At 40.2% G+C, this 27391-nt stretch overlaps 1 protein-coding gene across 3 annotated transcripts in view; it reads right to left on the bottom strand.

The window, feature by feature from the left end:
• Positions 1–27391, bottom strand: part of PALD1 (phosphatase domain containing paladin 1) — a 117040-nt gene that overhangs the window by 16664 nt on the left and 72985 nt on the right. For all 3 annotated transcript variants that reach the window (XM_063307513.1, XM_063307515.1, XM_063307514.1), the window contains exon 19: positions 4649–4804. In XM_063307513.1, coding sequence (XP_063163583.1) covers positions 4649–4804 — 156 coding nt within the window. The remainder of the gene's footprint in view (positions 1–4648; positions 4805–27391) is intronic.

The raw sequence follows: 27391 nt of genomic DNA, 5'->3' as shown, positions 1-27391 counted from the left end.
CTAAGCTCTGTCTAGGAACTGGCTCTTTACTGACATAATAGAATGCATTTTATTTTGTAATCAATGTTTATTTTTGTTGTCTTTTCTGTTTGTACTTTTTGTGGTACTTCAAAGCAAAAGAGAAGAGAAGAATAACAGTAACAACAGAAATTAGCTCTCAAACAAGAGCTAGCAATTTTGTGTACAGTATTCCGCATTTTCTAAGTCATACAGTGAAACAATGGGAGAGTAGACATTGAAGCAGCAATGAGTTCATATGCGGACAAACCATATTTCTTTCTTTCCGGGACGAAATTAGACTTTGGATGTGACAACCAGGGATGCCTTAAAAAGATTGACAGGTGGGAAAGCATATGAAAGCAATTTGGGGGGATTCTAGAGAAAACAGGACAGGGTAATTGTGTGGGAGGCATAGACTGGGGATAAATTGGGAACATAATCAGAGGGAGCCCCAAATGGGAATGTGTGGTGGGGAGATAGGGTAAGGAGAATAAGACAGAGCGGTGTAGGAGACTAGAAATAAATGGCTTCCTTCCAGCACAAACTGTTTCTATTTAAGCAAATAAATGATAGTTCTAAAACGTAACTAAAGAAAATGTCATGAGGCCCTCAGTTTTCTGTCTGAATGATTCATTCTGAGGCAACAACACTGTGGAACTCCTATCAAAATGTTGGTAAGAGCTACAATGCTTCTGCTATATTGCACAGTATATAACTTTCCTTTCACATTGGAGGCAGACGGGTTTCTCTGGTCCAGCAGCTATCCTGCTATTCTTGAGCAAATCAGTTATCTCGACTATGGAAAAGTTAAGGACATAGAAAGCTGCCTTCTATGGAATCCCACTATTCAACCACCTAGCTCTGTATTGTCTATATTGATGGAAAATGGCTCTCTCTGGCAGGCTGGGGAATTCTGGGAGTTGAAGTCCACATATCTTAAAGTTTCTAAGGTTGAGAAATGCTGCTTTATGGTCTCAGCTGTTTTCTGGAGAAGTACTGGATTAAATCTAAAAACTCTGCCATACAAAGAATGTTCTCCACCAGTAGAAAACACTAGCTGAGAACCAAGTCAGCCAAACCTGGATTGGCTAAATGCTGGCTAGGTCTCAGGTTGAGACAACAGAGAAACAACCAGTTTCTCTGCCTTCCATAGTCGCGAGTCCAGCCAAGGAGAGTGGTAGCTAAGCCTAATAATCAACACATGCATGGACAACTCAAGCCTACCTGTAGAAGATCAGACAATGAGAAAGGATGGAAGAAGTATACAGAAGTTCATACAAACCCATAGAAATCTATAAGATACATGGTATATAGAAGTAAGATACACAAGTAAGTTTTAGAAACATAAAGTGATAAAACTTAGAAATATACATATACACACACAAATAAGGAAACAGAAGATAGGTAAGAGTCACAGAAATTTATAGAAAAATCCTGGAAATAAGTGGAGATATTTTTAATTTTCTGTGAGAAGCAATCTTTCTGGGGCTTTTGGTACAATAAATCCTCCCTTGCAACAAAGGGAGACAAAACTTCACTTATCTGGGGTCTGTACCACTTCCCTGAAAGAACTCTTGCACACATGCTGCCTCTTGTCCTGTGATGGACACGACTGATCTTTGTCCCAAGAAGTAACATTCTAAACTAGGAAATATATTTCATCACCATTTTTCAAGTAACAACTTGGCATTCTTTAGCCTGCTGCTGTCTAGGTACGTCAGGAGTACAACTCCCAAAATTTCCAGCTGGAATTTACATTATGTTAGCACTTGTTAAATCAATTTTCTATGGAGTTTTGCCAAGAGGAACAGGGAGTTGCAAAGTGCTCCTTTCCAATTGGCAAGATGATACAGACCATGAAAAACTAAGGGGTTAATGCACACTATAGTAAGTTGCTACTTAATCAGTTATGAAAAGCTCATTTGTGATCATCTCAAAGAAAAACAAAGCATTATACCCCTTTCCATTCTTCAAATCTGATGTACATGAGACTGCCATGTTAGATGGAGGTTTCCTAGATCCAAATAATAAGATGTGCATTGCTGTCTGAGATCAGATGTCTTGCTTATACACTCTTTCTTTAGAAACATGGATGACAGATGAACTCTGCGGCAGCATAATTGGGAGAACCTGACTGAATCCTTTTAGCTGGTATATCAGGTGAAAAATCTTAGCCATTTCCCCAAAGAGAGCAAGGGCTGTAGACATCAAGCAGGCAAGAATACGGAGTCTGTAGCCCATCAATTGTTCCCCTACCATTCTCATTAAAATGGCTGTGTTTCAATAATAGTTACCACCTTGCCTGTCCACAGCTGCTGAAACTTCTGGCTTGCAGTCAGGAGCTCTTAATAGTTCCTGGACAACTGAAGCCACTTGGCCTAATCCTGTTCTCTGCCAAAGACACTTACTCAATAAAAAAGATATTCTGAGAAATAACAAACATCATCAACAAATTACAAGAACAGGTGTTGTTCATGGGAATGAATCTACAAGGAATGCAATGATAATGCATTCTGCCATAACAATAATGTGTGAAGTGACCAAGGATGGGACCTTTCTTTAGGCCTGTGAAGGATCTCTGTGAAAGCTAGAACCAGCTATGAACAATGATTCATACTAAGACAGCAAATGTAAATTTGGAAACAAAAAACTAAGACTATAAAATGCTGTTCCTATCCAAGTTTGTTACCCACTGTTCCATACTGTACATATACACATTGAAGGAAAGGGTGGGCCTCTCTAAGTAACAGTCCAAAAGTCTTTATAGTTTCCCATTTTTTATATAGTCATCCAACGGTCAATAGTAATTATTCTTCTACTCATTGAGGGAAAACAGCCTATAAAACATACATTATACTCAAGCACCAAGACCAACTTTTCAAATATCAGTTAAAGTCCAGGGTTTAACACTTCTAAAAAAATTAAGCCAATCAGTAATCACTACAAACCTCTCTGAGTTTTATGACAGCTATTGACATAATGTAAATTTTCAATATTTTAGATTGGTAACTTGTGATCATATATAAAAGAGTTCAGCCATCATAATAAAATAGAAACTCATCTACCAGTGATGACCTGAGAATGATCTAAATGGTAAAATGTTTATCCATTTTATCTTTTATTTTTTATTGATTTTATTGTAACTTCTTTGTGTAATTGTTGTGAGCTGCCTAGGCTCATTGAGAGTTGAGTGGCATACAAGTTTAATAAATAATAATAATAATAATCTAGCAAGACATACATACTGTATACTCATGAAAGTGGAAAGTCTTCTTTAGAACTTACAGCCCAGAAGCTTTAAGTTCCTGCAAGATGCTCCAAGACAGTCTCAGACAGCCCCACTAGATCCTGCTAGCAGAGTCCAGAGACGATGGTCCACCTAATGCCTGCTTTAACCACTCTCAGTCAACCTGCTCTCCCAGCCTCTCTGTACTGTCTCCCCAGTCCCAACAATCATGGTGTCCCTGACTTTCTTCTGCCCAAGGAACAAACTCCTTCTACCTGCTTACAGTTCTTTCCCCTTCTACCTGCTTATGAACACTCAACTGCCTTGTAATACATACATACATATCCATCACTCTGTTTCCTTTGATGTAAGCAACATTGTGCAAAATGTAGAAAAAGAGTACAAAGCAGAAAAAACTAAAGGGAGGGGAAGGAATTCTAATAAAACCTAGCTTACAACACTGTACACCATACCTTCTCTATATCTTTCAGTCCTTGCAAACCATCCTTGCTTCTACCATATCCATAGTTTGATTCATAACTGCCTCTTTTTTTTGATACTTCTCACATCAATTCCACCCAATCACATTCAGTCCTTCCTTTCATCCTGAAACATTCACTCTTCCTTCCCATAGTCATACTGCAATTCCATACTCATTCATATTCTCTATGAATATGATTATACCACCTCAACATACTTCTTTCATACTAATTACCCACTTCTGTATTCCACCCACATTCATTCAGCTCCCTTCATTCTTGTCCCTATCTCTTCCTGTTTTATGAAACACACTTCTTCCCAATGCATCCAACTTAATGCATCCAACTTAATTTTTTAACAAACAAAAAAAGATTATACACTGGCATTTCTGCTTCTCTTGATAAATATTCTTCCTCATAACAGACCATATACTATGGACTATCTATCAGCAGCTGCGTGTCTTCCTATCTTTAATTAACATAATACCAAGGTATGAAAATTAGTCCACTTGCTTTCATCTTTTTGCTATTTATGTGTAAGTTGCAAGTTCACACCATTTCCCCTGTTAAGCCTAATTACCTTGGTCTTTGATACACTGATATTCAGATCCAGATCCTCACTGCATCATATAATTTATCTAGGGAACCAGGGAGAGTGTTACAGCTTAGCAAAATGTGCAAACATAGCATAGGTATCTCGACAAGTTCTGATTTCAAAAACGGCACCCCCAAACTATGTGACAAAGTGCAGAATTTAGACTATCTAAGCTGGGAGAAGGGGAAATAGGCCATGAATTCTGTTCAGAGCAAATTCATCTTCAGATATAGGAAAATTCATTTCCTGTCTGCCCTGACCCCACCCGTCCAGCTAGCATATTCATCAAAATCAAAAATCTACAAAATGTTATCCAAGGGCTATCTGTTGGTATTGAACGCTACTGACCTCATGCATCCAGATGCTGAAAGGCTTTTGCCAGGAGTCCTTTTTCCCCAAGTGAAGATACGCGTTGAACAGAATGAGATAAATATAGCGTTCCAAGAATTGCAGGCTCCTTAGCTGTAATGTCTGCATCTCAGCTTCCTCCTTTGCGGTTTTCCCCTGAAATCAGTAATTTTGAAAGGCTTTAACGGTGGGAATCAGACGTCCTCCAACTCCTAAATGGGTAGGTTGACTTGCATTTTAACAAAAAGTATCAAAGAAATCAAAACACAACTGTAAGAGCTCAGGCTCAATTGTGGGGATTCTTTCCTAATCAAACACTGCAGATCAGGTGGGATGAGCCTGCAAAGCAGTATTTTAGCACCTAGTCAACCCTGGCTGTTCTCAAAAAGTGAAGTATGGTTTGACTTGATTAACACTTGGATGAGAGAACACCAGGAAAAAGTAAAAGAGGAAAAAAAGTCAGCAATGGCAGACCATGTCCACATTGTTGCCAAAATATCTACATGGTCATGTCAATGGGTTGAGTTCAGCTTGAAGGAGATTTCTCTCTCTCTCTCACACACACACACACACAGCATGAAATTCCAGATTCAGTCTTGACCTTTATAGGAGAGTCAAGAAAAAAATTCAGTCAGACTTACTGTTACTAGATTCAACTTAGTATGACACCACTTTTTATGTACCTTTACAATCTATACAGTTAGAATTTATCCCAAAACTTGAGTGTGATAAAACACAGTAAATGTGTCACATAATATGGAGGAATGGATTCCTATATTCAAGAAAACCATTATGTAAATAGCCAGCTGCAAGTTTCTCTGGTACCAGTGGAAAAAAAAAATCTCTCCATTGGATCAAAGGAAGGCAGGTAGAAAAAGAGCCCGTCCTACTATATGTAGGGATATACAAGTTCCAGAAAGGAAATAGTTCAATTGCTGAAAATGCCTTTCTTCTCAATAAATCTTGGTAAAAAAGATTTGGTGAGAATTGTGCTTGGAAAGAAGCACTTTCAGATTCAGCTTACTGCCAAAAAGCTTGACATGTCCCATAAAGACTAAGAACACATCTGTCATGCAGAATGGCACAAGAACACCATTTAAGTGTTTTGTATCTGAAACACTAAGTCAAAACTACACCACAGACAAGGGGCTAGGCTGGGACTGGTGCCACACCTTTGCTTTTTAATAACATCACAGCTGCTCAGAAGGTCTTCCGTTAAGCAAGGACACACTGCTGGCCAGATGCTGATTTTGGCACTCTCATCCCATCAGCTGAAAGGATCATTAGTCAGTTCAAGGGAAGCCCTGGCATTGGGGTTGAATGGCACAAACATGTTTTTAAATTTGTTTTTTTTTGGGGGGGGGATGAAACAAGTTGAATGGATGAAAGTTCCCTAGGTCAGGAATTTCTGTCCACTTCTTTTGCATTCTGAATCCTTCCACACAAAGAAAGCTGGATTGCAAACCAAGATGAGAGTGACTCTGTTGAAGCTATTACTTTCAGACTTGGTTCAACCTCACCGTTTCAGATCTGCCCATTTTAAATGCCCCACTCTGGATGCAATTTACAAGCTTCTCCATCAGTCTTCCCCAGACTGGACACACTTCAGATGCGGATGCTGACTCCGAAACCCCACGGCTGATAATTCTGAGAGAATCAAACCCATGACTCTGGAGTGGAGAAAATGGACAAGATACTCTGTGGGAAAGTTCAGGTGCCACATCTCTCAAGCCTGAGACGAAAAGCCTCACTGTGTGCATTAACTGCACATACCCGGAGGCAGGCGGAAGACTGTCCTTCCAGCTGGACTAATGTAGTAAGAGACTTCTAAGCATTACAATCCCACAACCACCACCCAAGGTTTAGCATCCTTTGGGCAATGCTCCCCCTTTAACCTCCTCTTTCGGCAGCAGCTAATAATGAAGCAGCTCCTGTTGGCAAAACCAACAATTTTGGAAAGGATCGAACCTCAGGTCACATTTAAATTTGGTAAATCCAGGTTCTCATTAAATTGTGCTACATGCTAAAACTTTCCTCATTTAACACGGAGACCCCTGAAATAGAAAAAAAATGTTGCAAACATCAACTTTTTTATAAATGTGGGGGGCTGGAAGGGGAGAACCAGGAATAGGCAGTTGAGATTTCGAGCTATAAACTGAACCCTTGTTTTATATAGTGCTTCTATTCCTGAAAAACTGTAGCAACCAAGAATTAGCCCCATCCTCTCTTCTGTCCCTGCCTTGACCTCAGTTGAGTCATGACCACACAACAGCAATCACGGAGGTAGACATCAGCGGTATAGTTGTGTTTGTATTCATAGTTACAGGATGAATGTAAACACCACCCATCCTCCAACTCAAAATAACCATTTTGCTATAAGTAGAAATTAGCAATTAAAACTTTATAGAATAGAATGAAAGCAAACAGGAAAGGGGGCTTGGGAAAATAATGCAATTAACTGGGAAAGGGTGCCTTCAAACAGATGGCATCAACACTGCCAGACAAAAGGTATTATATGGAGCCACTCCACCCTCCTCTTTTTTATGGATGTCTTGCAGTAAGAGAAATGATGGAAGGAAGGAGGGGAGAATAGCGGGGAGTCACAAATGGGAAAATGCCATCTGGAGCCTTCATAAAATTCTGTGAATAAGCCAAGCAATGCACAAGGAGTTCCTTGTCTGGAAATGGCCAGGATAAGGCTACAAAGCTGCGCACACTTATCTTGGAGTAAGGCTCATTGAACTCAGTTGGGCTTACTCCCCTTCTAAGCCACAAAAGGATGTAGGTTTTTAGAAACAAAAATAGAAAAAGACTGCTATTCCTTTATAGGAGCCAGAGTGGGGGTGGTCCATTAGGTGGTAACACTTGCAAAAATGGTAAGTTGCTGCTTGGAGGTTTTTCAATAAAATCTGATAGTGGAGATCCACTTTTTTCTGAATTAAGTTTGCATCCATTTAAAGCAGCATTAAGATTTTTCCAAATCGGAATTCGCAGCCCATTATTCAAACAGGTTTGCTTGGAATGTATGTGAGGATGAGAATTGCCTGCACAGAGAAAAGCCTCTGTGGGAATTACCAATCCCCCATTCTGCTGAATTTTGCTTTTGCTGCAATGAAGTAATTTAATCACACCAGCGGAAGGACACAGTACAGGTACGCCTCACTCAGTGATGGTAATTGGGACCAGAATTTCCATTGCTAAGTGACACGGTGTTAAAGTGCAATGTCATGTGACTACACTGCTTAGCAATAGAAATTCCAGCATTTCCTGTTGTCATCATTGTCACCATGGGTCATTAAGTGAGGATGTCACGGGGTTGCCATTTGTGATCTCCTGCTGGTGTCCCCATTGACTTTGCTTGTAGAAAGCTGGCAAAGGTTGCAAATAGCGATCATGTGACCGCAGGGATGCTGTAAGTACAAGGACGATTCATAACTACCACTCATTCAGCGCTGTCGTAAATTTGAACGGTCGCTGAATAAGTTGTCATTAAGCAAGGACCACCTGTACAATTATATAGCCTCAGTGGAAGCTAAGACAGGAGCCTTTCATTAGCTTCCTTCATTAAGTCCAATAGGAGTTCCTTTAATAATTCCCCAAGGCATTCAAGGAATTTTGATCTTAAACTTTAAGACTTGGACCATTAAAGACTTATACTTTCAGTACCTTTGAGGAGTGCTCCAGATATTATAAGGACTACTTCTAATTGTAGTCCTTATCTGGTTTTTCTGCCACAAAATAAATAAACAAACATCAGGAGAAAAGACCTAGTAGCAGTACAATGTCTTTTCATTGACTGTTCATCAGTGGACTAGTTCAAGAACTGTTCAGCTAGCAGCTTAGATCACTGTATTTGTTAAGCACAACTAAGATGACTTATTAAAAGTAAGGATCAATGTGGCAGCCTACAGCAATAGACATTCCTAATCTACTAATGACACCATCCTAGTAAAAAATGAAGAGCACTGTTCAGAATGATACTGATAATAAACAGAGTTCATATAGGTAGTCCTCACTTAGTGACTGTCACATTTAGTAACCATTTGAAGTTACGATGGTGCAAAAGAAAAAAACCACTTTGTGACCAATCCTTGTGTGTACGACCTTTGCAGCATCCTGCGGTCACCTGATTGCCATTCAGGTGCTTTGCGACGGGCACACATTTATGACTGTCTCAATGTCCTGTGGTCATGTGATCGCCATTTGCGTGCTTCACAACCAGCTTCTGACAAGCAGAGTTAATGGAGAATGTGGAGGTAAAATCGCAAGTCGCAGTCATGTGATGTCTTACTTAAGGACCATGGTGGTTCACTTAATGACTGAATGGGAAGTAACATCATAAGCCTGTTGCAGTCACATGATGCTCTGCTTAGTGACTGCGGCCCTTAGGGACGGAGCTGCCAGTCCCAATTGTGGTTGCTAAGCAAGGGCTACCTGTACCCTGCATTCTTGAGAAGAAACAGCAACTGCTAATTATGATTTCTTTTCAAGTGGATCAGCACAATGCTTAAAAGGTTGGATGGATATTGGGAGAGCCAGATTCCAAACCCTCATGTCATAATTTCTTGCCTAGACTATAGTAGAAAGACAGAGTACAAAGGAATTGTGAGTTGGGGGGTTGGGGACCAGGTTGCCTGGTGTCCTTTGGACAAATAGCAAAATATAATTATAAATGTTTAAAACATACTCATTTCATTCAACTGATATTAGAAAAATTGTTTATCCATCGAAAAACTAGAATCAGACTTCTCCGCTGGAAAATGGGCCCAACAACAGCTACCCAACTGGGTAAAAGCCCCAACAGTCAAGAGACATTTAGTTCTATTTCAACACTCATGCAACATGTGTAACTTTTAAACATATCTATGCCCAGCTGTAGTCTTACAAGACAAAGCATTTAAAGCAGAAATATTCTGTGATCTCTCTTGCTGAGAAATTAATGGACCTGTGGGGTAACTGCCAGAATATCAGAAAGAGTATCAAAAGAAGAGAAGATACTGAATTCATTATTTTGTCGCAACCTGATCTTGCTGCACTGTTTCCTATTTAAACCATCTGCCATCTCCTTCCTCCACTATCACGTCAATCTGCCAGAGTTCTGTCTGGTTTTTAAATCACACATTTCAACAGGCTTGCAAGCAGACGTTCAACAGGCTTGCAAGCACCGCCTTCAGACAGTCAAGCAGAGCAACATAAAGAGAGCAACATCTTTCCCTCCATGTCTGAACTTGATGCCCCACTAAATAGTTGATGCTGCCACTAGATGCCATGCTCCAGTCATACAGCCACAGGATGAAAGGGTCCTTGCAGATCATCTAGATCAACCCACTGCATCTTTCCAACCTCTTTTTTCTATGAGCTTGACTTTTTAGCAAGTGGGAATCGCTGGTTTTTAGGCAGCATGTTTTGCTAAAGAAAAAGGAAGTGGCTGGCTTGTTCTTGCTACCCTGCTACAAGAGCAAAATGCCATGACTGCGCAAAAGGGTCCAAATGCAGAACCCTTGTGTGTGTGTGTGTGTGTGTGTGTGTAGGTGTGTCACCATAACAAGCAGATAAGAGATCTGCAGATGTTTGTTTTTTGAGGGAGAAGAGATGTTTGCTGTGGTGCAAAACTGGCCAAGCACTCCATATCAGCCAGCAGATGAGCTCTGAAAGACCAAAATGGCCAGGAAGGATAAGCTCTGACTGGTTGTTGGTTCTTGTGAATACTGCAGCTTTGCAAAGAAGTAAACATAAGCTTTCCTGTAGCAATCTGGTAATTTTTAATAGTCAGAATACCCTCCTTAAACCCTGCTTCATTTAAGCTGTGCCACTGGAAGTTTTAGGATGGTCATCTGGGAATTATCCACAGAAGGAAGCAGACTACAATATTCACCAGGGGATCAATTCTGCAAGGGACTACATTTACATTAATGACTGACCTTTAGTTTTAAAGCTGATCAACTTGGTGTTCTCATTTAAATAAAGGAGTGTCAGAATCAGCCTTCTGAAATGTTATGCAACACTTTCAATTCTTTTGTACAATTTTCTAAGAGTAGAGAGGAATCCACCCCAGCCTTTAAGTACAAGGCTATCATCATTCTGGATCTAGACGGGTTTAGCAGGCAATATGTTTTAGTGAGAACTGATAACACTGAGAATTAATATGCCCATGAAGATAAGACCATTTGAGTAACCACAGCCAAATATGGGAATCACTAATGGACAAACAAAATTGTAGAAGCATTATATGAAATCTGAGATGGCCCAATCATACAAGCAATTCAAGACTTAATAGTTTGAGCTCTATTCAGGCATTATGTCTCAAGATGGCAAGCGTAGGAAGATGTATTGTACCCCAGACACACCCAAATATTCCCAGGATTGGCATACAGAGGACTTAGAACACATGACTCACATTAACATGAGCAAGAAAGAAGCTTCCACATAACTGGAAACTCTGCAAGTTTGACTAGTGACCTCTCAGCTTAATATAGGAAGGCTAAGGCCCTAAAGGACTATATGTTGATAAATCTGATGGTTAGAGCAGCCTACTCAGCCTTCTGCTCCTTACAAGTGCTCCTACCCATGGTTGATGGACATGTTCATGTAAACAAGTCACATTTCCACATGTGTGCTCAATCCAAATAAAATCCTGCTTGAATGCTTCAACAGTTCCATTCTCTCTTTTGGCCAAGTATCCAATCATGGTTAAAACTTATGATGTTTAGTTACCTATGAAAATATGCTCTAAGAAACTGTGTCAGCAGCCACATGAGAAAACTCCCTAGATTCATTTCAAGAAAAATATTAATGGGCTGTTTGGAAGGCAGTTATCCTTAAACCACATTTATGTGATTGTCCATGGTATTTCAAGATTGCTGTAATAGTATGTGACTAGATCTCAAAAACATAACCAGCAAGGTGCCTCTAAGAATCACAGCATTCAAATTGGTGGTCTAAAGTGGCAGATTACTTCTGGTGCAGGATGAAGTGCAGGTTGAACTTTAGAAGAATAGATGCTCTGTCACTGTCACCTTGTAAAGTAAAACTGTACTTGTTCCTAAGAGAACCCCTGGACATTTCCTTTCAAATTTCACACTTCGTTTAATGCTAAGTGTTATAACAAACCCAACAAATGAGTGACTAGCCCCATCTTGTTCTTTTCAGGTAGAGCATCTGTAAGCTATTGATCTGAGTAGCATGTAATACATTTTTGGCCTATAATAAGCGAGTTCTACTTTGGCTATATCTATTCAGTAAGTCAGAAACAGCTATAGAATGACAATCTGATGGTCCCTTATTTTAATAATCCTGTTGAAACAGCAACATGGTATCTTGCTGAAGATAAGGCCTTCCCGTAGCCAGACAGAGTTTCTTTCTAAGCACTATTTAGTATCACCTGCATTTTATGCTTATATGCATTTATTTGCACATACGTATATAAGCACATAAGGAATCCATCCATACATTTTTAAGGAATTAGCTTCAACTACCACACGACTTCTGGGAATTACCAGACTACACAACTGAGCTCACAAGAAAGCAAGAACTGACCCACAGGAATAACATATAACATGTGAATGCCAAGGATGTTCAATTTAGACAACTAAATCCAGACATAAGAAAATATAATTTTAATGGCATGCTGTAGAAACCCACTGATTATGCCACCTCAGCGTGATTTTGATCAAGTGAAACACATGTACTCAGATTCCATATGTTATAAAGAGCACTTGTTACATTATTATTTGCTCTCAAGTCATTTTCTATTCTTGAATCTTACACATGAGAGAAGTGGGATGGGAATTAATCACAAAACTGTATGTAGTAATTGAGAAGACAATTTCCCATTGTCAGTTGCATTAAAAGAAAGCCATATGCAACTTAAAATGTAAAGATACCTAAAAGCTCCTCTAAGGACAAGATTTAAAAGAGTATGTGGTACAGCAATTTCCTAAAGCTGTCTTAACAGGTAGCAAGACCTAGTGACTCTGTCTGGCCTTGGAAGCTGAGCAAGATTATACCTGGTTAGTACCTGGATGGGAAACTGCCAGGGAATTTGAGGGCTGTAAACTGGACTGGGTGATAATTAAAAAACAAAAAAGCATCCCAGAAAAAGGGAATAGCAAATCTGTTATGTAATGTTGCCAAGAAAGCTGTAAAAATACAGTATGAAGTCACCAGAGTCAAGCTTGATGCAAAAGGGATTTTTACAAAAGAACTTACTAATGGCCATTTTACATATGAGAAAGGGGCAAATTCATACTTGCTACTAAGTAGCTGCAAATCCTAACTTCATAATTAATACTTACAGTAGTATACAATATTCCCACAAATCAACTAAGAAGGATCTCATTTAACTTCAGACTTTCTCTTCTTCTTTCAATGTGGAAGAACAGTACTCATGCTGCAAGTACAGCTACTGAATCTTCTCCCCCACCCCTTGCTCCTCTTTAGATACAGTTGATTTAAGTTTGGTGTACCTGGTGATGGTGTCAGATGGTGAGTGGAAGATGAGACAATGGCTATATATTTGGAACTGAATGTAGAATGATTTGCCAGTCCCATTCTACAGTCAAATCCCCAATAGTCCTGGAGTATCCATTCTGAACAGTTCTCCAATGCAGCAGATAAAACTATATGCTTTCCCTCCATTTTTGCTGTGGACTTAAACATGAAAATCTTAAGGGAGAAAGAGTTTGGGAAAATGGGGGGAGAGAAGTATGGGGACTTTTTCAATGTGACCAAAACTGCCTTAGTTGTTTTAAGAATTACAACTCTGAGAGCTGGACCATCTGCATTCACTCCCAAAACTCTATGTTTCAATGTAAAATTGACTTCAATGTCCATGAGTACAATGAGTAAATTATATATCTGTGTTCCAAAAACCAGCAGTTAAATGAAGGAATTAAGTATATTCTCCATCTCATAATTGATTATAACATGGCGGCTAGACCACAGGAGATGATTTATGCTTTGTGGAGCTTGGTCAACTAACACACTGATTCTGTGCCAACAAGCTGACGTTGACTCTTAGCAATCACATAGGCAACCCTTCTCCAGGATGATCTACCTCTGATCTGACCCTTCAGGTCTCCCAACAGTGCACCCATCACTGCCGTGTCCATCCACCTTGCTAGTCATCCTTTTTTCTTTCTTTTCACCTTTCCCAACATTAAAGAGTTCCCAGAAGAGCCAGATCTTTGCATAATGTGTCCAAAGTATGATAATTTGAACCTGGTCATTTGTGCCCTGAGAACTCTGAATTGATTTATGATTCATTTGTCTGTTTTCTTCACTATCCATGGTATTCTTTAGTATCTTCTCCAATACCAAAGTTCAAAGACATCAGTACTATTTCTATCCTGCTTCTTTAAAGTCCAACTTTCATATTGACAGATGTCACAGGGAAATCCACTGCCTGCACAATTCTGACCTTTGTTGGTATAAACATGTCACAGGATCTGAACATCTTTTCCAAGGTGCTGAAATGAGGCACTGCACAAATAAAATGCAATTTTATCCATGTATTGACACAGACATGTATAGTAAAAAAAAGAGGGAGAGAGAGAGAGAGGAGGAGTTTTTCTTTGTCCACCTCAAGCAATCTAAAATGAAGGGCAGAAGAAGTCTTTGTTAAGTGTTAAACAAGATTACCCAATAAATATTACTGCTAAGAAGATTTGAATCTAGGTCTAGCACCTCGATACTAGACCCCACGGGGAACTCTTCTCTCTGATCCCCATTAGCCAATTCCACATCCAGCATTTCATAATAATACTCTTCAAATAAAATTTGGATCACAGGAATATGATGCTCATAAGCAATGGAGCATTTGCTTAGATTATCTCACTGTTTAAACAATATAACTCCCAGAGTGCCGTAAATGAAAATCATAAACCTAATTTGCACAGTAAAACAAAACACCTTCTCTGCAATTGGTAAGGCAATGTTTTAGTATTTGTTATTTATTTATCTTAGCAAATTGATATGGCCACCCATCTTATCCAAGTAACTCTGGGGAGCTAATAAACACAGCATAAAATGCCATAAACAGTAACCAATTAAAAAGAATAGTTGAGACTCCTTACAAATTGTCCAACAGCATTTTTTAAAAAAAACATGCATACCAGGCTCCCCAGTGCCTGGGGAGCAAGCCAGCCCCATAGGGTTTGGGGCCATCTAAATCTCAAGTGAAATGGAAAGTGGGTCATTATTTCAAGAGAAAGTGAACCAACTGTGAACCTGCTGGAAGAGTGCTACAGAGAAGGTCCCATTTCAGTCTGTCTTGACTACCCAAATAATCACCCCAACTGAGTCAATATATGAACTTTTCCATCAGTGAATGGCATTGATTTGTAGCTTGGTAGCAAAACAAAGGAGGATGAGTTTAAAAAAAAGCTTCTTACAAGTTGTTAAAAGAATAAAACTAGAGGATTTGTTTAAAAAATATAAGCTAAGCCAGGCAGGATAACATCTTGCTATTATTTCAGTCTGCTAAAGCCATTTCTTTTCCTTAGCAGACAACTTGTCAGCTACAAACTAAAGTTATATATATCTATGAAAAGGGCTGGAGGCTATCACAGTCCAAGTAAGGACCTTCCTTCTCCCCCTACCAATGGGGCCCTCCAATCTATCATTCTCAAAGTACTTTAGGGAACGTGCCCTTTTTGTGCTTTACCCACTAGCTAGATAGCGATGCCAGCACAAACTCCCCAATGAAACATAAATTTTTTACCTAAACTTCACTTCTAATACTGCTGAAAGTTTCAATGTGAGTTAGAGCTTATTCAACACTTAAAGAACAATTCAGTCAGGCACCATTCTCCCCCACTCAGGATATTAGGAAAAAGAGAAAAGGAAGAACAAAGGAATAATAAAATGTGATGATGTCAGCTAAGATATGGTATGTGACAGTAATTCAGTTACTGCTAGACAGACTCCAGATGCTGAACAAATACTAATGCCCATACTCTGTTTAGGTTTCAATGTGACCCAGACAACAAGGGTCACTCCAGTACTATTTCAGAGGGTTGGATTATTTGAGCCTAGAGTTGGATTATTTTTGGACTATTGCTTTTCCATAAAAGCACCCACTCTTCAAAAACTAGCGCTTCTTTTTAAATAATGAACTTTATTGCCCTCAAACAGTGAGATAAGATGATCAGTCATGGCAAAAAAAAAAAAAATCAGTGTAACGATTAACAGCAAACATCTGAAGATGCCACTGATGCCTTCACTGTAAATTAAATGGGACATCAACTTCTTCCTTGGTGTTTTCTGTTGGTTAAACAACCTCGACACCAACCCTCTGAGAGAATCCTGTATCACCAAAATTGTTATTAGCCCCTCATCTTAATGGAAAATTTCTACTTGGATGTGATAGGGGCAATAATTAAAATTGTCAAGAGATTAAAGTATGCCAAGAATTGGGATTTGATAGCAGCTCAAAGATGGGGTTTACTCCTTTGATCCACAATTCTGTACTGGGGATTTGGGAAGCAGGGCCTCGGCCATGATGTCTCACTAATTCCACCTTGAGGTAACAGTTTAGAGATCACCCTGTCTAGCTTCCAAAATCTCTGAAGACCTAGCTTTTCTGCCAGGTCTTAGGCTAGGTTTTCTAAAGCCATCTTGATTGTTTCTGGTTGTTTAAGCTGCCTTTGTCCCAGTATGTTTTATTACTTCTTTCATTTATTTTATTATCTGTTACAAATTGGCAAATTGCCATTGATAAGTGAAACAGTCATAAAATGCAGCATCACGTGACTGTGTTGCTTAGTGATGGCAATTCTGGCTGTCCCTGTTGCTGTCATTAAGCGAGGACCACATGGGTTATTAAGCGAGGACCTCACATGACTGCGACTTCTGACCAGCTTCCCCATTGATTTTGCTTGTGGGAAGCCAGCAGGGAACATCAGAAATTGTGATCACATGACCACAGATCACTGCAAAGTTGTAATTGTGGGTGGGGCACTGAGTGCCTGGGTTGCAATCACATGACTGTGGGGACATTGCAACCACCGGAACCACAAGGACCCCTCGTAAGTACCATTCATTCAGCGCTGTTGTAACTTTGAACGGTTGCTGAACGAATGGTCGTAACCCAAGGGCTACCTGTATTCTTTTCCTTATTCTTTTGTTGGTTGCTACCGCATGTGCCATTCTGAGTCACATGTCAAGTGGGTGGCTATCTAAATTAAGTAAATAAACCCACATACATTTGCAAGGAAGTTTGTTTCATTTGCTTAAGTCATTGGAATGCACATTCCTTTTTGTTACCTCCTTATAGCATCAAAATATGCCATTTAGCAAATCAATAGTTTTATCTGTTTGTAGCTGACCTGAAATCCCTCTTTGGGGTGAAGACTGGGTTGGATGGTTGTTCCCTGACATCACAGGAATCTGACATGCAGATGTTTGCTACGGGATGCCATGCCATTCCACACCACACTCATTTTTGGTGTTGCCTTGCAGCATCTAAATATCAGCATTTATATGTTACCTGCCATCTTCTGAAATTGATGGAGCAGGTGGTGGAAGGGGGAAGGACAAAAAACCTTTCTTTTTGCGAACATCCTTAAGCTAATTTATCCCAGAATCCAAGCCAGAGTGTTTAGCATGCTGATCTTCAGAAATATAAATAACAGGCACAAAATGACATTTTCCACTACATTCTGGAATGTTATTGTTGGTTGTCACCAGGCGTGAAAATTATGCATTTAGAGAGCCCATTTTTTTCAGCACCCATTTGCAAATGGCTTGTGTATTTGACACGAAAGCCAGACTACAACTGATGCTGGAGTTAAAATTACTAATCCCATCGCAGTGGGAAACCTTTTAAAAGGAAAATAATAGAAAAAACGTATTAAGCATCTGCAGCTGTAGAACGGGCAGTGACTTTCTCACATTGTGCCTGGTGGGTAAGGCACAGGTTGACTTCCAATTGTGGCTTGTATTCCTTGACTTTATATCCCACTTTTTCTCTGGGACCACTGCACATAGGGAAGGGTCTAACCTAATTTTATTTCCAGAGGTACAACCCCATAAGATAAACTGACTTAAGAGGAAGTGACAGTCCAGAGTCACTCAGCAAGGGCCTGATTCTCCTATGAAACGAATGCATGAATCTCTGGAAGATGATATTCTAGAGGTGACGGACTCGTCCCTGGGGGAGCTGGGGGTGTTGACGACCGACAGGAAGCTCTGGCGTGGGCTGGTCCATGAAGTCACGAAGAGTCGGAAGCGACTAAACGAATAAACAACAAATAAAGTCAAACTGCCAATGATAGACTTCATATGAGTATTTCTGCCTTCAGATATACTGATGAAGCCACCTATCAATGTTAGGGGACTGAAGGGGGACTGAAGGGAAAACCCTGGCAGGATGGGAATCAGAAAAGGATGGCTTATTTGGAAAAAATCTATTGTAAGGTTTAATTTGGAGATAAAATCAACTGCAACTTGGAATCTAAGTACGAACAATCATAGCAGCTGACAAGGGAACAGGCAAGTGTGCTGAACAGACTAGGAACGCAGCAGGCAATCTGAAGGGTGATCCAAGCAAGGCCACTCTAGTAACTGTCCACTCAGTGACTCAGATCCAGAAATATGTCTTACTTTTACACACACACACACACCCCAAGTGAAAAAAATAAAGGGCTGTCATGGATGATGAAGCAATGCTGGAACTGAGACAAATATTCTGCCAAGCTCTTTTTTCTCTACAATGCAGGGCTCCCCACATTCACAGACCAGGAGGCACTGGCCACAGACATTTAGACCCTTAAGTTCAAAGAACTGAAAAGTTTTAACAGAGATATTTAGAAAGACCCTGTTTTCAGTGGAGAGACATCTAAAGCTGATGTGGCAGACTTCAAGCTTACAGGCCCTTACATTTTTGGGTAATTATTGTTTTTATATGAGAACCTCACAGTCACCGACAGGAGCACAGGGTAAAGTAGAAGCAACAATGGAGCCATCAGTTAGGGCGGGTCCTTTCTAAGTTTCTTTCTCTGTCTGTTACTCAGTTTCGGACTCCTCCCTCTTTTATCAAATTGTTCCCAAGGCAGCATCTCTTACCCCTGTCTTCCAAGGTCATTCTCACATTCCATGACAGTTCCAGAGCAAAGCACCTGATGAGCTGACCTGCAAGATCCTTTTAAGATTTATGGGTTTGGATCAGAAATAGGCTGACCTTACGTACCGTTTTGAACGGGACAGTCCCAGTTTTTTTAACATTTCCTGACCGTCCCGTCGTTTTAATATGTCAATTTTGTCCCGTTTTTTTAAAAAAATTGAGCCATTTTTGGGAAAAGCGGGACAAAACTGAAATTGAAATCGAAAAGGAGGCTGACTTACCCATTGGCAGTAGTTCTCAATCTGCAGGAAACCTGGAGCAGGAACCGCAGGAACAGCTGATTGGCGGTGAGCAAGGGGGAAAGTCGCTGCCACCAATCAGCGCAGTGGAAGACGGTCGGAAAAGCGCACCCAGCAGAAAAGAAGCCGATTGGCTCTCAGGCCAAAATGGCAGGAAGAAAAATAAAATAAAAGGGCGCGCCAGAGAGGAACAGGGACAACCATTCACTAGACTCCTCCGTTCCTGTTCTTCTGCCCCAGCTAACCGCTGCCCTCAGCCCTCCTGCGCTTCTCCAGCCTGCTGCCGTCTCCGTTCGTGTCCTCCCATCCCAGCTCACCGCTGCCCTCAGCCCTCCTGCGCTTCTCCAGCCTGCTGCCGTCTCCGTTTGTGTCCTCTCATCCCAGCTCACCGCTGCCCTCAGCCCTCCTGCGCTTCTCCAGCCTGCTGCCGTCTCCGTTCGTGTCCTCCCATCCCAGCTCACCGCTGCCCTCAGCCCTCCTGCGCTTCTCCAGCCTGCTGCCGTCTCCGTTCGTGTCCTCCCATCCCAGCTCACCGCTGCCCTCAGCCCTCCTGCGCTTCTCCAGCCTGCTGCCGTCTCCGTTTGTGTCCTCTCATCCCAGCTCACCGCTGCCCTCAGCCCTCCTGCGCTTCTCCAGCCTGCTGCCGTCTCCGTTCGTGTCCTCCCGTCCCAGCTTGCCGCCGCCCTCAGCCCTCCTGCAACCTCTCTGCCCAACGCCACCCCTGCACCAGCCTCTCCAGACCCAACCACTGCCGCCCCTCCCCCTCCTGCACCTTCCCAGCTTACCGTCGCCTCTGAACCTTAACCCCACCCTGTTTTGCCATCCCAATGTCCCACTTTTGTCTCAAGGAAATATGGTCAGCCTAATCAGCAATGATCAAAACCTAAAATGAGATCCTGGCTTGATGAAACATGCCCCCTTGTAGCCTGATTATTGTCTGTGATTTGACTGAAGTGTGATTATTTAGTATTAATTCAGCCTTTGTTCCATCGAATGTAACTGAACTCAACAGAATACACATAGCACCACTGCTTAAAAAATGTGAGTGAATTATAAATAGCATACAAATACAACATATTGATTATTCAGTCATTTTGTTCAGCTTGCCCTCTTTTGAATGGAAAGTTAAACAACTGCAAACATTCAGATCCAAGTTGACAAGAAGCAGATGACATTATTTATGAATTATGTTTTAGGGTTTCCTCCCAGTGAGTTGCTCACAGATGGTAATGAGAAACTCTTGTTTAATTATGTCTATATTTATGTGTGGCTAGCAACAAGGGAAGATGGAGCCCTCCCAAGTTATAACCAGAGAATTCCTCTGATCTAAAAGCCCAATTCAGAAAGGGGAGCCTAGAACAGGCTTGCAATCTCTTTTATAGCTATTCACACTATGAAAAGACAGTGCTGACTCAGTGAAGATGGGCCATCTTTTCAATAAGGTTTGGACTGTGCTATTATACAATCAGTTGCAGGCATGGATAGTTCAGTATGTCCTTTGAAAAACAGCATGCATAGACCCCGTATTTTTTAGACACTGGGTTTCTTTTTGAAGAAACATCCTTAAAGAAACATCCTAGAAGTCACCATAAATTGACTTCTTCATCTAAGCCTATCACGAACTGTAAGCATTTTGCCACTCTGGTTCCCTTGCACAGTTGTTAGACACGAATATAATTAACATAAATTGCACAGTCCAGATAAGAATCCTTTGTGTGTTGAAAAACTCTAGGCAGCTGAAGCAACTATTAGCTGGAGCAGCTGCTGGGGAACCCAGTGAAGTTTCTTCCAACTTCTGTTCAATGCTCCTGTTTGCTCAGCCTCTTTATAGCTTCTTGAATCTCATCAACCAGAGAGATTCAACCAAAGCTGAAACATCCTTGTTGTTCCCCACAGCTTCAAACAGTGTTGGCATTTCACGATTTGCTGCCCTCCAGATGTGTTGAGAATACAGTCTTCAGAATTCGTAGGCATTACTGTCTAGCATTTGGCCATCAAAAAGTTGGAAGGCACCAGTTTTAGAAAGCTTTATTAGTGCTACCCTCAGATAAATACCTGGATTATTAGAGACCTTTCACCCACCCAATATTCATAGATACCAGTGGGTCCTGGACCAGGGGTATTACAGTCCATTCTTTCAAGTAATTCTAGGTCACCCTTTAAGCTGAAGTCCTTTTTTAATGGACTAAGTTAGTGCCAGTAAGTGCACTGTTGGAAGACCTGAAAGACTAGGTTAGGGTCAAATTGTCATGGAGAAAATCTATTTATGTGGTTGCTAAGAATCAACACTGACTCGATGGAGCAAAATATATAATTAATTAAATAAATAAATACAGATAAATATATCTAAAACAAAATAGAACAAAACATACAGGATGTATATATTCACACAGAGAAATGTATATATAAATTTGACCTAAGGATTTCAACAAACGGTAGCCATGCTTCATTGTAACCATCCGTTGCTAATTTATATCACTAAGTAATTCATTTGGTGCTTATAACATCAGATCTGCAGACCATTCAGCAGATGGGGCCAGCTATTTATCTCTCCAATGCTGAAGTCCTTTGACTATAGGTAGAACACAGAGAATCAATTTTTTTGTCAAAATATCAATTTCCCTGGGGTAAGTACACAGTTCAAGGAATATGAACATCTGAAAAGATTAAGTCTTGCCCCAAACCTAAATTACTTGTAGTAATTTCCTCCTAAGAAGAAACAAATGTAGGACAGTATACACACGCATGCTTCATTGACGGCTAAATTCCTCACAAGGTAGTTAGCATTTTTAAAAAACACTTTAACATAGGAGATGTAAAACAATTATCAGAGCAGGGGTGTTCTTTATCCTGTTGTCAAATCTTCCCTGGTTATGTATTTTAGCTTTAGTGTTATAAAACATTCTGTAATCACCAGGCAAATGTAGTAATGAACAGAATTAGCGAAAAGAATTTGGAACAGACTATCAACACTACTATAAATACCTTTAAAGAAAGCAATCTAAACTTAGTATGACTTTAAGGCCCACTTAAAAGTTTGGACTGATAGGATGACATTAAAATAATGTGGGAAGAAATTCTAGAAATGTGAAGCACCATTAGAAACTTCCCCAACTATCCCCTAGACTTTACAAGTGGATCTTACCTACAAGATACGCAGGTTTGAAACATATATTTCAACTAATGTAATCATTCACCCAAACTTTCCAGGACTCTGTATTTTTACCATGAATAGTGGGAATCTGATGAAAGAAGTCTAGAAATCCAATGTCTCTATACTCTGGAATAAACTCCATACCCTGGAATAAATATGCTGATGCCCAAAGAAACCTGCAAGGGTGAAATATCTAACAGCAATACATAAAATGCAATCCACAAAAAGAAAAGGGAAGAGATAATGCAGAGTCTTGATCAAAGTAAGGAAAAACCAGAGTGACTGAAATAACACAGCGCAGATGGCTGGAAACACATATAGATGTCATGTACTTTGTTTAAATATTATTTATTTTCAGTATATCAAATCTGAATTCAAATGGACTGTTCAAATCAAATAAACTAGAAGATTTTTTAAAAAAAATAGAATTAATAATTAATTTTGTGTATGTTTTAATGTTCAGTATGTTGGTTTGGTCTCAGACCATAAACCAGTAAAATAACATTTTAAAAAGATTTTATTAAAAAGTCTGAAGAACTTCAACAGCAGGGACAGATTTCTAAAGAGAGTTTTACTGAATTTGTGGATTATTCTTTAAAAACATCCTTGTAGCCCTTCCTGCAGCTCACTGATTCTTCCATGTTTTAACATTTAAAGCTATTAAAAAGTCATAAACAGATTCCCAAGTATAGCACTGGGAGAGAAAATGCATCATTTAATGATACGGAAGGAGGCCTGCAGTCAAGTACTTTTGGATTCAACTTAGAGGGATTAAAAACAAACATCCAGAACTCCCATCAGGAACAGAAATCATCCAGATAAAATGAGTAATCCTTGCCAACATCTCCATATGCAAGTATTACTATGCCCTGACCCATGAAAAGGATCCTGATCATGTTTTAAAAAGTTGTCTATGGGGATTAATTTAATTGCAGATAAGACTTGTAAACTGACTTGGAAATATCTGTATCCAAAAAAGTAGCATGCAAGTGATGGAAATCGTACCTATTAATACATAAATAAGTGCATGAATAAAATAAGATGGCCCATCTAGTCCACCAGTCTGTTCTCAGAGTGGCCAACCAACTGCACAAGGAAGCCCGCTAGTCTAAGCAGCTCTTCTCCTGACAAACACAGGCAAATCTAACCACACAACTCTCTCATGACTCTGAGCTGCAAATATTCCTCTTGGCTTTGCTACATGAAAGCCATGAAAACTGGAAACAGTGACAGCTGAGGAAACAGATTGCCTGTGCACATCTTCCTCCCAGCAGTCTCTCAGAAGATAATCTCGGCAGGACTTGGGTGCCAAGCAACAATGACCTTATTTAATACAACACATAAGATTGGCTAGATACTTTCTTTCACATGTTATGACAGTCTGTGCAAATGTTCAGGTTTACTGGGAATGTACCTTTATAAAAACCAGAAAGGATCACAAGCCGAATTATGATAAAGTGGCTATACTTAGGGTAGGGTGGGGGGGGCCTTCCTTTATTCAAAAGTTTTGAATACTTTATATGCAGCATTATAATTGAATACATTATAATTATAAACAGAATTGGCTCAAATTACAACCCATCGCCTGCAGCAAAGATCTGTGGCTAATGCAGACATGACACTAAATGCATAGTTTGATGCAAGATGAGGATTTAAAAAAAAGAAATCATAGCAAACATGGTTAAACTTTTGGGCAGATATCTGATTGTAATCAGTTGAAACTGAAATTGGTTAAAGTTTGCATTTGCATCAGGGCTGTACCATATGAGGATAAGAGATTTAACCCATCCCTCCCTGTTGGGCTCTAAGATGTACATGGAAAAAAACGGGGTTTTCTTCAAAACATGGCTGAAAAGGAAAGAGTTCTTTTTTCCTTCTCCTTCCAATGTGTGTCCTTATGAAGCCTGGAATCCCTGCACATACAATTACATTTAAAAACTTTCATGTAAATGACATGTTTAGCATGGTGGGATAGCTCGGAGAGCAGGAAAATTGTGCTCTTCCAACAATGCTGAATGATTTTAGACCTTGCACATAAGATTATATTGTCCGTCTGTTGTTATTGTGTACTCTGGTCTGGTCTGGTTTTAACCCTCCATTCACCACCTAGAGTCACTTTTGTGAGATAGGCAGCTATACAAACTGATGAAACAAATGAATTAAAACAAATGAATTCCCCTGCATTCCCTCACCATGGCTTTATTATCTGGCTTGCCAGAATCATACATGGCCAGTATGTGATTCTAGTAATTCAAGCCCCCAAATAAATGTATCTAACAGACAAAGAAAAAGGGATGGGAAAAGAGAAGATAACTTTCAAGGTGCTGATATGTTTATTTAGAGCAGTGTTTCTCAACCTTGGCAACTTTAAGATGTGTGGACTTCAACTCCCAGAATTCCCCAACCAGCATGCTCACAGAAAGGCTTTCATCCCCCAAAACCCTTCCAGAAAAGCTCTCACTTTCTAGTTTCCAGGATGCCAGTCCAATTTCCAGAGGGAGGCTATTTCATAATATAGGGCTGTAACTAAAAAGATGCTCCCTGTGAGCCCCTGCCCCCTTCCTCTTATCTACCTGGAGGACCATTAAAAGATGTTGACTGCATGTGCACACTGGTCAAGTTGGGTGTGCTTCTTCTGTGAGCTAAAGGCAGTCCTGTTTACCACTTTGGTGCCAAGCCATATTTTTGTTTCTCACAAAGATTCATGGGATGCCTCTGGGATGCTTGCAAGCAAGAGATGGAGACATTGTCCTTTCCCAACACTGATCTCCTACAACTGGCATCTGGGGGCCTGCTGCCCCAATTCAGAAGTAATACTGAGTCTTCAAGATTAATAAGGCCTTAAAAGATCTGTCCTAATCCCCCTTTAAAGTCATTCAAGATGGTGACCATCACTACAGCATGAGATAATAAATGCCACGTGTTAACTTGTCTCATGCTACGAAACAAGTGCCTTCAACAGAAAACTCTTTCCAATCATACTCATTGGATAACCTCTGGTCCTAGAGGTTTGAGAGAAGGAAAAAGCCTTCTCTCAGGCCAAATTTTTCCACGCCATGCAAAACTTTCTACCCCTCAATCATACCCCCCACCCACCCAGTTGTCCTTTTTTTCCCAAGTTATAGAGTCCCAAAGATCCTATGTTTTTTCAGACTGGTAGCCTAGGCTAATCTTAAAAGTAACCACAAAAAAACGGTTTATCATTTCCACTTTTCACACAGAGAAAGCCAAGTAACAGGGTACAGTAAGAGTGTTCTGTATGACAGAATCAGATTAAAAGGCATGAGAACCCTGGTGTGGCTTATTTACTACGAGATGGATTGAACTACACACCTGGTTCAAATCCCATTGTTGCCATGAATTCAATAGTCTTCCACATACTAACCTTTTATGCTCCCCTACACCAATGTAATGCTCCTACCTCTTCTCTTTAGATTCTTTTCAACTCTTGTTTTTTATATACACTTTCTGTTTCAATACATATATCTTTTATATCTTCTAGCTTTTCGTGTGTGTGTGTGTGTGTGTGTGTGTGTGTGTGTATGTATGTGTGTGTGTGTGTGTGTGTGTGTGTGTGTATATATATATATATATGACTCTGATATATTTTCTATGCTTTTTAATTGACTGTACCCCACCCTCCTTATGCTGGTCTATGACTGTAATAAAGATGTGATTTGATTTGATTTGATTTGTTGCCATGAATTCAATAGGAAGCCCTAGACAAGTATCCATTCTCTCAATCTTAGCACTTCCACCCATCTTCAATATGGGGATACCCACAAAATAGTTTACCACATCATACTCAGGGTTATTATGATGAGGTATATGAAGGACTTTGAACATCCTAAAACAGAAGATGCAGAGGATGGGGAACCCTGTTTAGGGCCAAAGGCCATGCTTGATCTTGAAGTGATATATTGGGAGACATACCTCAAAAAGTGTAGTAAGGACTCTGTGTGTATGTAAGCATACATACATACAGAGAGAGAGAGGGAGCGAGGGAGAGAGATCAGTACAACTTGGGATTTTAAGGAAACCTTCCCACACTACCAAATATATTGTCAAAGTCTTATGACACCTGCTGTAAGTATCAGCAACCACAAATTAGAGTCAGAGACAAAGTTAAAAGAGAATCCAGAACAGGTTCAGGGAATCTACTGTTTTTCAGATGTCTGGATGCTAATTGCTTGCACTGATCATTTTTCAAAGAATGACAAAACTACCAGACTACTCTAGAAGAGATACTCTTCTGATATTCCTGAACAGAAATTAGCATTATTTTTTTTCAGAGCAGAGGAGTATTGAAACTGCCAGCATTGGGGATCATTAGGAATGCTGATAATGAAAACATAAAACAACAAACACAAGGATGATATAACAATGTTACATTTACTTTAGTGACATAAATCCTAAACAACAAGCACAGGCTACCTGATAATTTCCTGTGAAGGCCTATGAGGAGAGCGCTTGTTATTTTGGAATATTTCAGCTTTCTTTTTTCCAAAACATCATGTGGAAGAGGGTTCATGCAAGGTCACTGGAAAAAAGATCCATCTATCCATCCATCCATCCATCCATCCATCCATCCATCCAATTTATCTAACCACTTGGAACCAACTGAATTAGTTTATGATTTGTGTCAATTGCTTTTTATTCTTCTGTTTTGTTTTTGTACTTTGTTGTTCATCTTTTGTACTTTGTTTTAAGGACTGTGGTGATCTACAAATATATTTAAATAACTAAATAGCAATAGTATCAGATTATCCTGAGTCTTCAAGGGACAAAGGAAATGGTGGCTTTCTTCACTGTGCAACACAAGGATCTCTGGATTCCATTTTTAGTAAGTCTTACATGACGTTCTTTCTGAGCTTTCTCATTTCAAACAATATTAGATATACATTCTTCATAATACAGGATGTATAGTAAAGGTAAAGGTTTCCCTTGACGTAAAGTCCAGTCGAGTCCGACTCTAGGGGGCGGTGCTCATCTCCGTTTCTAAGCCTTGGAGCCGGCGTTGTCATAGACACTTCCGGGTCATGTGGCCAGCATGACGACTCGGAACGCCGTTACCTTCCCGCCGAAGCGGTACCTATTGATCTACTCACATTTGCATGTTTTCGAACTGCTAGGTGAGCAGGAGCTGGGATTAACAACGGGAGCTCACCCCGCTGCGCGGTTTCGAACCGCCGACCTTCCGATCAACAGCTCAGCGGTTTAACCCGCAG

This window comes from Candoia aspera, chromosome 6, assembly GCF_035149785.1.
Source record: "Candoia aspera isolate rCanAsp1 chromosome 6, rCanAsp1.hap2, whole genome shotgun sequence".
NCBI classification, from domain to species: domain Eukaryota; kingdom Metazoa; phylum Chordata; class Lepidosauria; order Squamata; family Boidae; genus Candoia; species Candoia aspera.
Note: the sequence above shows the minus strand (reverse complement) of the source record. Positions and strands in the feature narration are given on the sequence as shown.